At 36.4% G+C, this 18062-nt stretch overlaps 1 protein-coding gene across 1 annotated transcript in view; it reads right to left on the bottom strand.

Moving 5' to 3' along the window:
• SLC2A13 (solute carrier family 2 member 13) overlaps positions 1-18062 on the bottom strand; it is a 330082-nt gene that overhangs the window by 266649 nt on the left and 45371 nt on the right. Inside the window, exon 2 of the mRNA XM_058558506.1 lies at positions 13466-13625. Within this exon, the coding sequence (XP_058414489.1) occupies positions 13466-13625 (160 nt within the window). The remainder of the gene's footprint in view (positions 1-13465; positions 13626-18062) is intronic.

Raw genomic sequence — 18062 nt, 5'->3', positions numbered from 1 at the left:
ATTGAGGGGTTCAGGCAGTGTAGGAGTAGGGAAAAAGGTTATTTCAACGGAAACTACTATAAAACGTGTCATGGCAGAAATAACATTTAAATTATTCAATGGGCAATGCAGAAAAGGAATATAACGGAGGGAGCCAACATAAGGTTCAGATTAACTTTTTTTTTTTTAAGGCAAAATGTGCATACAATAAAACGAAGAGATCCAAGCTATACTATTCTACGAGTTTTGAGAAATATATACATCCTCGTAACTACATACGATCCCCATCAAGAAACATCTCCATCTTTCCAGAAAGTTCCCTTATACTCCTCCTCTTTCCAGTCAATCCCCACTGCCATAGACAATCACTGAATTTCTGTTCCCATAGCTTATTTTGCATGTTGATGAACTTCATATGGAATCGTGGAGACTCTACTCTTCTGTGTCTAGCTTCTTTAAATCATGTTTTTGAGATTCACCCATGTTGTTGTTCCTTCTATTTCACTGATTTATTTATCTATCTTTATCAGACTGCCTTGATTACTCTAGTTTTATACTAAGTCTTGAAATCAGACAGTGAGTCCTCCAACTTTGCTCTTCAAGATGGTTTCAGCAATTCTAGGTCCTTTGCTTTTCCGTAAAAATTTTGGAATCAACTTGTCCATTTGGATGAATGTAAGTGGTGATAGTGGACATCTTTGCCTAGCAACCGATCATAAAGGAAAGCATTCAGGCTTTCAACTTTGAGTATAAAGTTGGCTGCAGGTTTTTTTGTAGATGTCCTTTATTGAGTTGAGGAAGTGCTCTTCTATTCTAGTTTGCTGAAAGGTGTTACCATAAATGAATATTATTCTGTCAAATGTTTTCTCTGCTTATATTGAAATGATCATATAAGTTTTCCTCCTTTGAATGATTTCAACATGGTGACTTGCACAAATTAATTTTCTAATTCTAAACCAACCTGACTTTCCTGGGAAAACTGACTTGGTCATTATTCATTATCTTTTTATATATTGCTGGGTTTGATTTTACTAGTATTTTGTTAAGGATGCTCTCAGTCCGTGTCCAGAATTTTCTTTTCTCATAACAATTTAAGCCATATTAGAGTTATGTTGGCCTCACAAACCCAGCTAGAAAATATTCCTTCTACCTCCATTTTCTTAAAGCTTTTGTTTAAGCTTGGAGCTATTTCTTCCTTAAATGTTTTATGGAATTCACCAGAGAAATCATCTGGGCCTGGAGTTTGTTTTGCAAGCAGATTACTACTAATAATGATTCACTTTACTTAATAAATTTACAGATATTCAGATTTTCCATTTTCTCTTTTGTCATTTTTAATAAGTTGTGATTTTCACACAATATGCCCATTCCATCTAAATTATTGAATTTATTGGCATAAAGTTGTTCAAAGTATCCCTCATTATCTTTATAGTATCTATAGGAATGATGTGCTTTCTCTTACTCCTGATATTAGTAATTTGTGCTTTATCTTTTTTTCTTAACCAGTTTAATCAGTCATAATCAGTTTATCAACCTTATTAATCCTTTCAAGATGCTCAACATCACTAACCCTCAGGGAAATGCAAATCAAAACCACAGTGAGATATCACCTCACATTTGTTAGAATGGCTAATATCAAAAAGAGAAGAAATAACAAGTGCTCATGAGGATGTGGAGAAAAGGGAACCTTTATACATTGATGGTGAGAACGTAAATTGGTGCAGCCACTACTGAAAACAGTATGGAGCTTCCTCAAAAAATTAAAAATAGAACTACCATATGATCCAGCAATTACACTTCTGGGTATTTATCTGAAGAAAATGAAAACACTAACTCAAAAAGATACATGCACTCCCATGTCCATTGCAGCATTATCTACAATAGCCAAGACACGGAAACAACCTAAGTGTCCATCGATGGATCAATGGATAAAGAAAAGGTGGTATATATATATATATACAATGGTATATTATTCAACCACACAAAAGAATGAAATTCTTGCCATTGTGATGACATTGATGGACCTGGAGAGAATTATGTTAAGTGGAATAAGTCAGACAGAGAAAGACAAATACAGTATGATCTCACTTACATGTGGAATCAAAAACAAAAAACAGGGGCCGGCCCCATGGCTTAGCGGTTAAGTGTGAGTGCTCCACTGCTGGCGGCCCGGGTTCGGATCCCGGGCGTGCACCGATGCACCGCTTCTCCGGCCATGCTGAGGCGGCGTTCCACATACAGCAACTAGAAGGATGTGCAGCTATGACATACAACTATCTACTGGGGCTTTGGGGGGAAAAAAATAAATAAATAAAATCTTTAAAAAAAAAACAAGCTCATAGATGAAGACAACAGATTGGCAGTTGTCAGAGATAAGGGGTGGGTGCGGGCAAAATGAGTAAAGGGGGTCAAAAGGTATAAACAAGTCATGGGGATGTAATGTACAGCATGGTGACTATAGTTAACAATACTGTATTACATATTTGAAAGTTGTAAGAGAGTAGATCTTAAAAGTTCTCATCATTAAAAAAAGTTTTCTAACTATGTATGATGAAGGATGTTGACCAGACTTATTGTTGTGATCATTCTGCAGTATATTCAAATACTGAATCATTATGTTGTAAACCTGAAACTAATATGTTATACGTCAATTATACCTCAATAAAAAAATATATATTTACTCATTTTTTCAAAGAACCAACATTGTTTATTTTTTTCTATTGTTTGTCTGCTTTCCATTACATTGACTTCTGTTCTTTATTATTTAGTCCCCTCTGTTTTCTTTGGGATTAATATGCTCATATTTTTCTAGCTTTTTAACATGAAACTTAGATCATTTGACTTTTTCTCTTCTCTAATATTATCACTTTAGCTATATATTTTCCTCTAAGCACTGCTGAAGCTGCATTCCACAAATTTTGACATATTGTATTTTCTTTCAGTTCAAAACTATTTTCTAATTTTCCTTCTGATTTCTCTCTAGGTTCATGAGTTATTTAGAACATGATGTTTTAATTTCTAAATATTTGAAGCTTTTCTGGCCATCTTATTGTTATTGATGTCTAATTTAATTCTGCTGTGATCAGAGGACATATTTCATTTCTTAAATTTATTAACATTTATTTTATGGCTGAGGATATGGTCAGTTTTAGAGACTGTCTGATTTGAACTTGAAAAAGAATGTGTATACCACAGCTGCTGGGTACAGCAGACCACAAATGTCAATTATGACAAGGCAGTTAGTAGTGTTGTCCAGTTTTTCTCTACTCTTACTTATTTTTTGCCTAGTTGTCCTACCAGTTGCTAAAAAAGAGAGTTAAAAATTCTCCAACATGAGCCTGTATTTGTCTACTGCTTCCTTTAGTTCTACTAATTTTTTTATTGTGGAAAAATATACATAAAATTAAATTTACCATGTTAATCATTTTTAAGTGTACAATCTGTAGCACTAAGTACATTCATATTATTGTGCAACCACCATCTGCTAATTTTTGTTTATGCATTCTGAAGCTCTAAGGTAAACTACACATTTATTATCATTATTATTTCTGATTAATTGGCTCTTTTATCACTATGAAATGTCCCTCTTTATCTCTGGTAATATCGCTAGTCTTGAAGTCTACTTTGTGTGATTATTAATATAGCCACACCAGGTTTCTTATCCTCACTGTTTGCATAGTATATTTTTTCCCACCTTTTAACTTTTAACCTATCTATGGTATCATACTTAAATGTGTGCCGCTTTTAGACAACATAGATTTGTGCCATGCATTTTTGTCAATGATAATTGGTTACATTTAATGTAATTGTTGCTTTTATTGGGTTTTAAGTCTACCATTTTGCTATTTGCTTTCTATTTGTTCCATCTGTTATTTATTCCCATGTTCCTCCTTTCTTGCCTTTGTTCAGCTTATCCAAATATTTTAAGTACTCTATTTTAATTCTTATAATGGCTTCTTAGCTGAAAGTTTTTATAATATATTCTAGTGGTTGTACTCGGGATAAAAACACGCATCTTTACTACCTAGAGATAATATTGTAAATCTTCACAGACAGCATAATTTCCAGCTACTACTCCCAACTTTTTTGCTGTTGTCATCATGTATTTCACAGCTACATACATTATACATTCCAAAATACATTTAAATGTAAACAGTCATATGTGTCTTTTGAAAAAACTGAGAGAAGAAAAAAAACAGATAAAGTTCTATATATTTAGCATCCTATTTATGATTCTATATATTTAGCATCCTATTTATGATAGCTGGTGCTCTTCTTCCCCATTGTAGATGAGCTTTCATCTAGTGTCGTTTCCCTTGAGTCTTCAGAATTTCCTTTAGCATTTCTTATAACGCAGGAAGTTGGGTGGTGAGAAATTCTCCAAATTTTAGTTTATCTGAAAATGTTTTTATTTTATCTATATTTTTGAGGGATATTCTCCTACTAGATTGACATTTTTCTTCCAGTAATTTAAAGATGGTATCCATTGTCTCCTAACTCCATTGTTTCTAAAGACAGCCATCATTTGTACTGCTGTTCCCCTTCATATAACATGTCTTTTTTCCTTGGATCCTAATTTTCTCTGTATCTTTCATTTTCAACTGTTTGATTATGATATGCCTGGGTATGCTCGTCTTTGTATTTATCCTACTTGGGATTCGCTGTGCTTCTGGAATTGGTAATTAATCTTTTCACCAAATTTGGGAAATTTCCAGCCATTATTTCTTTACATATTTTTTGACCCATTCTCTCTCCTTCTTGGACTCCAATTACATGTACATTAGACTACTTGATATTACTTAGATGTACATAAGATGACTCGATGTTGTACTCTAGGTCACTGAGGCTCTCTCATTTCTTTTTCAACTTTTCTTTTAATTATGGATCACATGTTCTGTTTAGTCATATGTCTAATAATTTTTTATTGTGTTCTGAGTATTGTGAACAGTAAACTGTAGAGACTCTAGATTTTGTTTTCTTCTGAAGATGAAGGTTGACTTTTTCCTATCAGGCACCCTGAATTTGTGGAGGCTTGGTTTTATACTTGGATAGTGTGAACCTGTTTCAGTTTCAGCTTGGTCTTAGGGCAAATTCTTAATCATGCAACAAAGTCTTTACTCCTAAGGCATAGTCCTTTGGGGTTTTAATGGAAAGCCCCAGCTGTTGGCCCCTCTGACCTGGCAGGTTTCCAACTCTAAATATGTCACTCCTACTATGGGCAGAAAATAAAATCTCTCTCAGCTTTTACCATATTCTAACTGTTGCTTTCTGCAGGCTCCACAAACTCTTTCCTGTATTTTCATAGTTCAGGGGTCACTAAAACATTTGACACACATTAATATTCAGATTTGGGGGCTTCCTTCTCTATGGGTCATTCTTTTCCTGGATTACCCCCTCAAAATTCCAGCTGCTCTGGCCATCCCAAACTCTGGCCACTGACACTATAAGCCAATAAAACTATAATTTTCTGCTTAAGTTCTAGCTGCCCAGCATCACGGATTGAGGGCTGCCCTCAAGGAAAAAGCCATAAATGTAGATCTCACTACGAGTCACTCCCTTCAAGGATCAAATCCCCTTCAGTCCCAACATTCCTCTGCAGCTGGAGCTCCAGTGCCTTAAACAGTTTTTTATATTCTGTCCATGGATTATAATGGTTCTCTTCAGGGGAAGTTAGTCTTACACAAACCACCTTCATTAGCAAGCCATATTTACTTTTTACCTGGAAAATTCAGATAATTTAATGTGAGAGCAATTTTTATTGCCAGCTTTAGATGCAAGACATAGACAGTCAATCTAAGACTTTCTGGAGATAACAGCAAACAATACCTAGTAGCATTTAGGAATTTGTACATATGTTTACAGCCATTAATTCATTTGATCCTAACAAGAACAATAAACGATTGCTGAAGCATTAGCTACAAGAAAATATGAGATCTGAGATAAATTCATGTGCTGTGAAAGCAAGTCTAAGCCTATTCCTCCCGTGATTCTATGATACCTTTATGAGAAACAGTCCTATGTCTTGATTCTGTCAAAAACAAAATTACAAATATCTTCAGCATTAAGTTATTCACTTCTAATCAGGCTGTTAACCAAATCCATCTTTCTTAAAATGGCCACTGCATAGTTATATTTTTAAGACAAAGACTGCTTCATGTTCCCTATTTTGTATAGAGCCAAACAACACTGATCTATTAGCACTAAATTGTAAGAACTTTCCCCAGCACGAATTTGTTTAGAAATATCACCCTCTTTTAAATATCATTCTGAAAAGTATCTTATTTATTTATTATTTTTTTTTTGTGAGGAAGATCAGCCCTGAGCTAACATCTGATGCCAATCCTCCTCTTTTTTCTGAGGAAGACTGGCCCTGAGCTAACATCCGTGCCCATCTTCCTCTACTTTATATGGGACGCCGCCACAGCATGGCTCGACAAGCAGTGCATCAGTGCGCACCCGGGATCCGAACCGGCAAACCCTGGGCCGCCACAGCAGAGCACATGCACTTAACCGCTTGCGCCACCAGGCCGGCCCCTGAAAAGCATCTTATTGACATGGTTTTTAAAATTGTAAAATATTATGGGAGAGGGAGGCTCATTAATTTTTTTCATCCCAAAGTAATACTGATTATTTTAAAAATTATTTTCTGAAACTTTCAATAAACAAACTTAAACTCAATGCATTGTTAAAGAGAGTGCATTGGATTTCAAGTTCTATTCATACCCACTGAAGACCAGTCTCTCCACGTCACCCTCAAACTCCAGATAGTAATCACGGTCCTCCACCTAGCTGCTCTAAACTTCTCACTGTTGTGAGAAGTTTCACACTACAAGGCTTTTGAAAATTATATTTCACCTAAAATTTCCCTCTCCCTCACTATATCTGGAACTCTTTTATTCATAAAAGACTTGGCTCTGATATCTTTCCATTGTGAAGCTAAGCTATTCATTCCCTCTGAGAGCTCCCATAACACTATCCAACATGTAATTAACATGATGAAAAGTCTCTCTCCTTTATTAGACTATGAAGAGCTTGAGGACAGGTACATTTCTTATCGATCTCTCTATCTTTAGTACCAAGCACAACAGTAGTATACAGTAGGTGCCAAAAAAATTTTTTTGAATGACTGGATGATTTCCATACTAACTAAGGTCTCCAAGAGTATCAGCTCACTACCTCACAGCTATATTCCAGCAGCAGTCTTATAAATAGGTTCCCTGAATCCACCCAAGAGCTAAGAGTTCCAATAAATTTGGGCATCACTGTCATATTAATCTTTGACTCACATTATGGCATGCCCTGCTTAAAAAATAATAGCTTCCATTTGCCTGTAGATAAGGTTCAAAACCTCTAGCCTAGGTTTCACAGCTCTCTAGAACCTGGCTTCAATCTATAGTGTCCATCATCACTTCAGTTTCAAGCCTGCTGACCCTGTCTTCACCTAGCCTACACTCTGCAACCATTTCCACCTCTGTCTATAGGAAGCCCACCAATTCTTCAAAGCTCAGCACAAGTCTCACATTTTCCATGAATTAGCCTGAAGATATTCCAGAAAAATCTTTCATATAGATGTTGCTAGCACTAATACTCTGTGTTTCTCATTCAACACTTATATTACCTCAAATTTTACTTCTTTAGCAAAAAAAACAAAAGAGCATCATGTAAATGACAGAACATGAAAGCACCTAGCACACTCAGACACTTAACCAACGGCTGTACATAGGCTAGTAAGGTGGAATAAGATAACTCTAGTTTTAAAAATTAAATCTGAGAATAAAATGAGTATAATAACATAAAAGAGAAGAATTTAGCCTCCTATAGATATACCATTCTTATTAATATAAATCGCACCATGGTTTACGCAATTAATAAATAGAAGAATACTCATTTGAAAACCAGCTCTGTTCAGAGAAGGACAGAGTGTTCTGGAGGCCAGAGAGGCATATTATTTTGAGAGACAGAAATGCTCATGGGCTCAGAAACTAATTTTCTTTCTCTGATTTTTATGTTCAATAAGAAACACTTATGATTAATAATTTAGTTTTTCAGCTATCTATGAAGTATATGTATTCCCCAGGGTAAATTAATGAATTGGTAGTTTGATTTATAATCAATATCTTTTTACTTTGGTTAAGAGTCCCTTCCCTGGAGCCCAATAAATTCAGCTCAGTTCAATAAACATTTATTCAGCATTTACTAAGTCCCAGGCCCTTTCCTAGATCTAAAAATGAGTACAAGGTCAATGACATTCAGGAGCTCCAAAGTAAATCAGAGGAGATACACAAATAAGCAACTAGTTCAAAATAATACAGTGAGTATAAATGTGATGCTATGTACAAAGTATTAAGAAAGAACAGAGGGGCCGGCCCTGTGGCTTAGTTAAGTGCGCGCGCTCCGCTGCTGGCGGCCCGGGGTTCGGATCCCAGGCGCGCACCAACACACTGCTTCTCCGGCCATGCTGAGGCCGTGTCCCACATACAGCAACTAGAAGGATGTGCAGCTATGACATACAACTATCTACTGGGGCTTTGGGGGGAAAATAAATAAATAAATAAAATCTTTAAAAAAAAAAAAAGAAAGAACAGAGGGACAAAGACAGCTTCACATGAAATACAAACAGAGATTTAAAGGAGGCACAGCATTTGGACCAGTAAACCAGGACAGGGTAGGAAGACATTATAGGCAAAGGGAGCAGAAGGAAAAAAACAGAAACATGAAAAAGCAAGATGCAACTGGTGTATAGGGTATACGGGCATGGCTGTTGTATAGAAGAGGAGGGAGGGAGGCAACAATGACTTACAAAAATCTAGAAAAGCAGGCACGGACTGGATAATGGAAGACACTACAAGCCATGATAAAGAGCTTCATTTTTTTTCCTGTAGGAAATGAGGAGGCTTTGAAGCATTTTAGCACCGGCATGCCCAGATAAGTATTTTAGACAAATCATGTAGTGGCTGTTAAATTCACTTTATTACATATTTACTGAGGGCCTGCTACGTGCCAGGCTTTAACTCAGCAATTAAAAAAAGAAAACTTTTGTTTGCTTGAGCTGTAGTGAGTAAATCTCACTATGTTCAGTAAGTAAGATTTAAAAATATTAGCACAGAAAAAGGCAAACAGTGATAAAACTTTATATCATTAATATTAACTAACAAAATGCCTCTGCCATCTTTGCAGATATGATATATTAGGTAAAAATAAAATCTTTCTCAACATCATTAGTCATCAGGGAAATGCAAATTAAAACCACAACGAGATGCCACTTCACACCCACTAAGATGACTATAATCAAAAAGACAGATAGGGGCCGGCCCGGTGGCGCAAGCGGTTACGTGCGCGCGCTCCGCTGCGGCGGCCCAGGGTTCGCTGGTTCGGATCCCGGGCGCGCACCGACGCACTGCTTGGTAGGCCATGCTGTGGCGGCGTCCCATATAAAGTGGAGGGAGATGGGCACCGATGTTAGCCCAGGGCCGTCTTCCTCAGCAAAAAAAAAAAAAAAAAAAAAAGAGGAGGATTGGCGGATGTTAGCTCAGGGCTGATCTCCTCACACACACACAAAAAAAAAGACAGATAATAACAAGTGTTTACTAGGATGTGGAAAAAACTATAATTCTCATACATTGCTAACTGGGAATGTAAAATAGTGTAGCTGCTTTGGAGAACAGTCTGGCAGTTCCTCAAATGGCTAAACACAGTTACCACGTGACCTAGCTATTCTATTCCTAGGTATATACCCAAGAGAATTGAAAACCTATGTCCACCTTGAAAGTTGTACACAAATGTTCACAGCAGCATTATTTATAATAGCCAAAAAGTGGAAGCAACTCAATCGTCCATCAACTAATGAATGGATAAACAAAATGCGGTTTATCCACATTATTTGCCAATAAAAAGAAATTAAGTACTGACACACGCTACAACATGGATGAACCCTGAAAACATGCTAAATGAAAGAAGCCAGTCACAAAGGACCACATATTGATACATGAAATATCCAGAATAGGTAAATCTATAGAGACAAAAAGTAGATTAATGGTTGCCTGGAGGTGGGAGGTTGGGGGGGGGTGGCAGCTCAGGAGTGCAAAGTTTCTTCTGCAGTAACGAGAATGCTCCAAATTTGACAACAGTGATGGCTGCACAGCTCTATGAATATACTAAAAGCCATTGAATTGTACACTTGAAATGGGTGAATTGAATGGTATATGAATTATATCTCAATAAAGTTGTTTTAAAAAATCTAATCTTTAATGATATCTTCAAAATCCTTATTCCCCTTTCCTCATGAAGCCAGATGACATCCTTCCCAGCACAGAATGTATTGCAACACTAGAGAGCCAGAAAAATACCAACATTCAATCTTCTACTAGCAATTCTTTTTTCTAGAAAAACTAATATTCCAGTTGTTCAGTAGAAAACAATTTATTTCTATGACATTCAAACAATAAGAGAACAGAAGCTTTGACCCATCTGGCACAAAAAGTAAGTCTTTCAACAACATCAAAATCTAAGTTTTTCTGTCTGATTAATCAGTTTCATCTTCTGTATATGTCTTAACCTGATCGCTACTGTAAGAATTACCAATAATTATATTTTAGATTACAAACTCTTGGAAGCAGAATGAAGAAGAAAGTGGTTAGATTTCGAGTAAGAAGAATTGGCTCTATTCTCTGCCGTGTAATAACCATGTGGCCTCAGGCAAATATTTAACTGCTCTGAGCAGTTTTTAAATCTGCAAATTGGGAGTAATAGCAGTTCCACCAGCCTGCCAAGATTTTGGTTAGAATCAAATGATATTCACTAACAGTCTCTAAAATTGTTCATCACTATATTGTGAGCTAGTAAATCTGGGACACTGAGTATATAGCATAAGATCAAATGTTTAATAACATGAAGTGGAGTTTCAGAGGCAATAAAAGTCACAAAGGGAAATACAAAAGAAACAAAACGTTAAAATATTCAAACTCTTGCAAGGTAGGGGACATCTTACTTTATGATATATGAAAATACGAGTACGAGAAAGAAATTTTATATGAAACATTTAGACCTACATTTTCCCTGGGATTTGTGAAATACATTGGCACAAAAATGATGAATTATCTGTTGTTACAATTATGAATAAGTTGTAATTGCTGACAATTTGAAAGTTGATGCTAAGGTAGCTCTTCAGTCTTTATTTGCTTGTAACCACACTCCGATTAGCCCAAGAGTCAGATGAGGTAAACATATTGCTAAGATTACTAAAAAAGGGAGAAGAATAACACACAGAAAATTCACCTGTAAAAAAAGTGAACATGTTTGCATGTATACATAAGCAAATGTGTATTTTTGCAAACAATAAATGGGTTCAAAGTGATCTGATATGTTATAATGTTTGAATACCGGCCCAAGTTAGTTTTCTCATCCTCTTATTTTATTTTCTCACCCCTGGGCTCTCCAGTATTGCAGGAAAAATTCATACAGGCGTGCTATTTGGCTTTACTGCAAATAAACGGCTCCAACTTCAGCTGGCATCCCACAGTTATTTGGAAAATCATTTTTGTCTCCAGTCTTTTCCTTCTTATACTTTCTACAGCAGCTATGAGCACTTAACATTTTTTTCTCTAGGCCTCTGCCCTATCACCTATAAGCCCCATCTTTACTGATAAGAAAACAAAGGCCATAGGATGCATTTTCCTTCAACCTCCCTTACAACTTTATAGTAGCACGCACTCTTTATTCATTCCTCAGAATAGTAGATGATAACGTGATTCATTGTTTATTGAGCATTTCCCATGTGCTGAGCACTGGGCTGAACACTTTACATAAAATAATTAATTTAGATCCCACAATAATCTTGCAAGATAAGTCTTTTGGGTCTCATTTTTTACAAGGACAAAAGTGAAGCTCAGGGGAGCTAAGTAACTTGTCCAAGGTTCATAGCTAATAAGTGGTAGAAAACGGATTTGTGTCCAGGTCTGTCTATAACTACGTCACAATGCCTGTCCCAAGACCTCCACTTCTACACAGGGACACCACACTCACCGTATGATCTCTCTCTTTCCTAACCAGTACTGAGAAAATATATCTAAACTGCTGTACTTAAAGTCAAAAACATGGCTTGCATACTTTATACAGTTTCATTTAAAAACATACTTAAAATAAAAGCATATATATATTAGTTATATTAGTAAAACTTTTAACTAAATGTAAATAGATAATTTAGATCTTCTTAAAGACGTGGGGTTGAAAGACTGACTTCCAGTGAGCTTCCAAGAAAAACTCAAAATATCAGGTTTTGTTGATAACAATTATCATCTCCTTCTTTCTGACCATCTACAGAGTGAAAAAGAAAAATGAAATTTCCTGCTTCAATTTTCCAGTAATTTCTCAATTTGGCAGAGATTCATTCCTTCAAGGGTAGAAAGTGGTTTAGCAACATCCGCAGACAGAACTAATGCTTTTAAGAACTGTGTCTTCTCTTTAATGGTCCTGACAAATGTAGGCCTTAACTGGCTTCAATGAGTTTTCTCAAATGACTTTTAATAAAACTTCTTCTAAGTCTTTAATGACTATCCTAAGCCATGATTTATTGTACTACTTACACAGAAGTTTAATTTCCTACATCCCCATTGCATCGAACCCTTTTTCTTCAGCTGTAAGAATCAACTCCAACACTGTGAGCACCATGCAAAAAGGACTCAAAGCTGTCTTGTTCAAGATTCTATCCCCAGCACCTACACAGAGGAGATGCTCAACAAACATTTGTGGCAATAAATGGTGGCAAGAAAACAAGTTAGAGAAGATTGTGTAAGCTGTGGTGCCCTTTAATGAAATTTCCCTGGAACAGTGACATGAATCTGTTGTTTTGTATAAAGTATAATATCAAAATCCACAGCCCATAATATCATAAGCTTCAACATTAGTTTGTTTTTACAATATTCAGTTTGAAAATATTTTAAGGCAGTTTTAGAAACATTTTTCTCATCTCTTTCGATTCAAAATAAGCCAAATAGTGATCAAAGAATAATTTGTGTATTTTAAATTTACGTATGTAACATCTTTTATATAGCTATACCTATACCTTTAGAGACTGGGTTTTCCTTCATTCAGATCAGAATGTAGCTTCCTAAATCCAAAAAAGATGTTGTTTATATCTGCAGTTCATAAACAGCTTGTCAATCACTGATACAATTCAAGAACCCCCATGCATATTTATTGCTGCATTCATTTTTAAACAAATATTGCAAAAGATTACATGCAGTGTGAGAAATGTCACCTAAATGCTAAAAAAACCCATAAATATCAACTCTTAATGGTAGGTTCCTTGTCTATCATTAAAATAAATATCAGCTTCTTGTCCATTTTCAATTTTGTTGAGTGCTACCCACTTACAAATTAGCTATAACAATTCAAACTATCCAGTTACATTTTTCCTATCATTTCTCAATTTTTCTCTCATCTGCTAAAATCATGATTTGAAAATTAAATGTAAGAACTATTTACAGACCTCCATCCATCCTTTTGGAGATAACTGAAGGCTCCATCAACAACACTTGCAAAGAACTGCCCTCCTGTGATGAAGAGGGTATTAATGGTGACTAATCGACCTCTTAAATTGGGTGGCGAGACCTCAGCGATGTACACTGGCACTGTCATAGAAGCAATGCCTGTAAGAAACAATGAAAAGTAAACATAAGACATTTACTCAATATTCTGTTGTTGTTATCAATGCTAGACTAAGACATACACACACACACACATACATATATGGGCTTTGTTTTCTACTTTAAACAAAGATTTACTACATTAAAGATTTGCTATAGTTAAAGATTTGTTTATAACTAATGACTACTGCAGATAAGTAAAGAGTATGTGAGATACCAATCTCCGAGCATCATTTTTTCATATTATCACTTGAAAGCCTACAATGAACATACCTCTAGAGATCTCAGATAACTTTAAAATGCACATAAGTATGCTTTATAATTTCTTGAGGACTAAAAATAAGAAAATGCTCTCTAGATAGACTATAATTATTGAAATATTTTTAATTTATATGGAAATGTAATCAGACAATGGTGAGAATAAAAAATTATCCCAGAATACATATTAACTATTAAAATTCATCACCTCCAGTAGATACACCAAAACTTTTAATTGGGTTACTAATAAATCCATACATTAAATCACCTTATTCAATTGGCTAGGTGTACATTTCAGAAACAGCTTACAATAGATAGTATTTTGGGAATTTACAGTCCTCAAAAACAGATGATCTTAACTAAAAATAGATGGTTTTATGGCTAAGGTATATTTGGTTATATTTGCTTTAAATTTTTATCTATCTGAAATTAATGCAGCATAATCTATGGTAGTAGTTCTAAAACTTCATTGATCACTAGAATCATTTACGTGGCTTTTTTTTTTTTTCAATACAGATGCCCTCACCTCACCCACCCCAGACCTACTAAAAAGAAAACTATAGAGGTGGGAGATGGGCCTGTCTTTTAAAAATCCTCCAGGTGATCCTGATGCTCACTGTTGTATTTAAAAAACTACAGTTCTATGGTACACAACTTTGAGCCAATCCCAAATTATTTCTTAAAAACAATCTTGGCCCTGCTGGCCCTACCTAGCTCACTTCCCAGTGGAACTTCCAATTTCCAGACGTGTCTGATTATTTAACCCAAAACTAATATCTAATCAATACAGCTCAGTGAAAAAATTAAGCAGGGTTACCTAAGAAAACTTAATCTTTTTGTACCTGTAGATACTATAAATCAATCCCCAGGTTAAGCCAGTACATCAATGGGTTGCAAAAAAGACCCATGTGGAATTGCTTTTATTGAATTGATCTTTATGATGCCAAAAATAGCCTGTATTGAAGGCAGCAGCATTAAGAAACCTGTTGTTGTGTTTTACCGTACAAGGGCTGCTGAAGGTGCTATTTACCATAATCTGGACAACAGGAGACATTTCTCTCTAGTCTTGGTTACTGCAATAGTTGTGCTTCTCAAGAACTGATTTGTATTGTTTATGGCCACTATAAATCACATAGCTGTCCTTTATTTCCCTCTTTATGTAGGCAGTCAGAGAGACCCAACTCCACCAAGTGTTTTGGACTTCACGGTATTTATTCTGTGAACTAAACTCCCCCCTGCTGCCACAATCGTCTCTGATTTCACCTATTTTAAATATATTTTTTGCTATATTTTCATTAGCTTTGTCCTATCTTTGAAGAAAATAAATAAATGGACAGATAGATAGGATTTATTTACGTAACACAAATCCGCTTCTGAACATTCACTACATTGTTGTATAACTACTGATAAGTAGTTAAGTTTACACACAAGTCAGACCATTAAGTCTCAGAACTATACACTCTGTAGTTTTCACCAACGTTTTTGCTACTGCAGTGCCTCTTGATACACGGGGAGATGAAAAATATCTTATGATCTTATGAGTTTCATAAAGTAATAAGTATGTCAAAGTATGAAGAGCCTTTACAATGAAATGATCACCTAAACAGCTGAAAGTTTCCATCTGACTGCTAATCAGTTTAACAGCACAGACTATCCAAAATTGGCCTTCACCTAACTTGGAAAGAGGAAACATGTGCGGCAAGTGTTGACAAGTTAATTTTAGTTCTTTTATAATTAGAACATCTCAATAAACTTCCAAGAATTAGACAACAGTAATTGATTGATTGGATTTCTTTCTGTGCTTTGTTCTGGCTATAAATAGGAATTCAGTTACTCTCTTTAGCCAGACATCTTTATTCAGCGACCTAGCCTGCAGATTTGAGTATGGGAAATTAGGACTGTGGTTTTAGGCAGCACATGCTTGTCACAAAGCTCATAGATCTTACTTGATAGCAATGCAGAGATGTCTTCAGGCCCTTATAAAGGTTGATTATTAAAAATAAACACCATAACATTGAAAAGTAACAGGTAATGGAAAGGGAAAAGACTGACAAACTATAAAAAGACAGACTCATTAAATTTAGGGTTGGAAAGAACCCCAAAAGGTCTGTCCAATGAGTGCTCACATTGACTCAACACTGTTACAACTGCCTACATTATTTCACATGGACTAATTATTTTATTTAATCCTCAGAACATCCCTATAAAGGATATGTAATTATCCTCATCCAGAATTTGAGCCACACAGCGAGATTCTAGAACCCAATTTTGAAAGCACTAGACTAAACTGATTGACCACCACAGATGAGAGTAGGCTCCGGAACCAGTGGGTTTAAATTCCAGCCTTGCCACTTACCAGCCAGTTAAGCCTGGACAACTTACTTAACCTTTCTGTGTCTCCAGTTCATCTATATAATGGGAAGAACAAAAGTGACTCCTTCATAGGAGTTGAGATGATTCAATGAATTAACAGAGTAAAAGCACTTAAAATTGTGCCTAGCATACAGAAAGTAGTCAATAACGTCAGCAATTACTTGTATTATTATTATTACACCTCTAGTTATGAGGCATTCCGACTTTTTCGATTCAGTCTGACCTGTATTAGGTGCTGGGATTATCAGGACGAGTAAAAGTAAACAAAATAGAGTCCCTAGTATAAAGGAAACCACACACAGCCCTACTCACAAAAACATGTAATCAAATAAATAATTTCAAAATATCATGGTAAGGGTCACAGGACAGCTACACACTGAGTTCTATCTCGTGATGCTGACAATGATTAGGCGGTAGCTAGGAAAGGCTGGGAAGACAATTCTGCTGAAAAGAGCATGAGCTTAAAAAAATATGAAGTGACACAAGGTTTTCTCAGGCAAATAGAAAGTGTGACACAGAATATGCATGGAGATGAGAGGCAGACAGAGCCCAAATCATGAAAGCAGTATCCATAAATCAGTGAGTGTTTATCGAATGCTTGATCTAACCTGGGCACTGTGCTACACTGGAGACACAGTGCTGTAGGAGAGAGTCATGTCCTCTGTTTTTATGGAGCTTAGGGTCTGCTGGGCAAAATGTGTTTGAACAGGTAATTAGATTTTAAGTGTGAATGGGTCTCACCAAAGGGGAGGTGTGGGGAACATGAGCCTATAGCAAAGGGACTGGCTCAGCCTGAGGAGTCAGAGAGGCCATGGATGAGGAGGTCATATTTAAGCTGAGATCAGGTGAGCTGAGATCAGGTGAACAAGAAAGCTAGAGCTAGATGAGGGAGAGAGGAGGGTCAGAGATACTTTAGACAATCAGACCAGCTTAGACAAAGGCTTTGAGGCAGGAAGAAATGCATCCGTTGAGGAAGGGAGACTATTTTTAGAGACGTGGACAGAGACCAACCAGACTATATGGGATCTTAGAGGTCATATTAAAGGGTTTGGTATTCAGAAGCCTTATAAATAGTGTAAAAGAGGAAAAGGAACGATGAGATTCATGTTTTTAAAGGATCCTTCTGACTGGAGTACGGAAAACTGATTGCAGGGGAGCAACAAGTTCAGAAGCAGCAGTGGAGATGGAGTAAAAGAGATTCTGGAAATACGTATTTAGTATCTAGGCTAAAGAGAATTTGGATGGACCGTGAAAGAGGAGGAGAGCAAGAATTTGAGGATGATGTTCAGATGTCCGGAATAAGCAACTAAGAGCATGATGGGTACTTTGTACAAAGAGAAGGGATACTGGAGGAAAAGCACATTTGGGTGGAAAATAACAGGGTCAAGTTTTAGGCAGGTTGATTCCGAGGTACTCTATGGAACACATAAGTAGAGAGCAAGCAGACCACTCCATAAGTGTGCTGGGAATACAGAGTATTTACATGTGAATGTTCTCAGCCTCCCTTGCCTCTCCTACCCAGTAAGAGTCTTTGCCAAAGTAACCAACCGCTCCTTCCCCCCTCATCCTCCAGGGAGAATCTGGTCTTTGTCAGCCCAGTCTCTGAGCTCTAGTTCCTGAGCTCTTATCATGCTAGGCAGAAAAAAAAAAAAAAAAAAGATGAAGAAGACATGAGCCAAAGATTTGCTTTGTGGAGAGAAGTTCAGATGAAAATAGACCGGAGAGAGTTGTTAGTTGTCAGGGTCAGCACGGAAAAAATGGGAGCCTAAATCAAAGGCTAGGGGTTGGGGAGCAAGGAGAGGTAGAGAT

Source organism: Diceros bicornis, chromosome 17, assembly GCF_020826845.1.
Source record: "Diceros bicornis minor isolate mBicDic1 chromosome 17, mDicBic1.mat.cur, whole genome shotgun sequence".
NCBI classification, from domain to species: Eukaryota; Metazoa; Chordata; class Mammalia; order Perissodactyla; family Rhinocerotidae; genus Diceros; species Diceros bicornis.
Note: the sequence above shows the minus strand (reverse complement) of the source record. Positions and strands in the feature narration are given on the sequence as shown.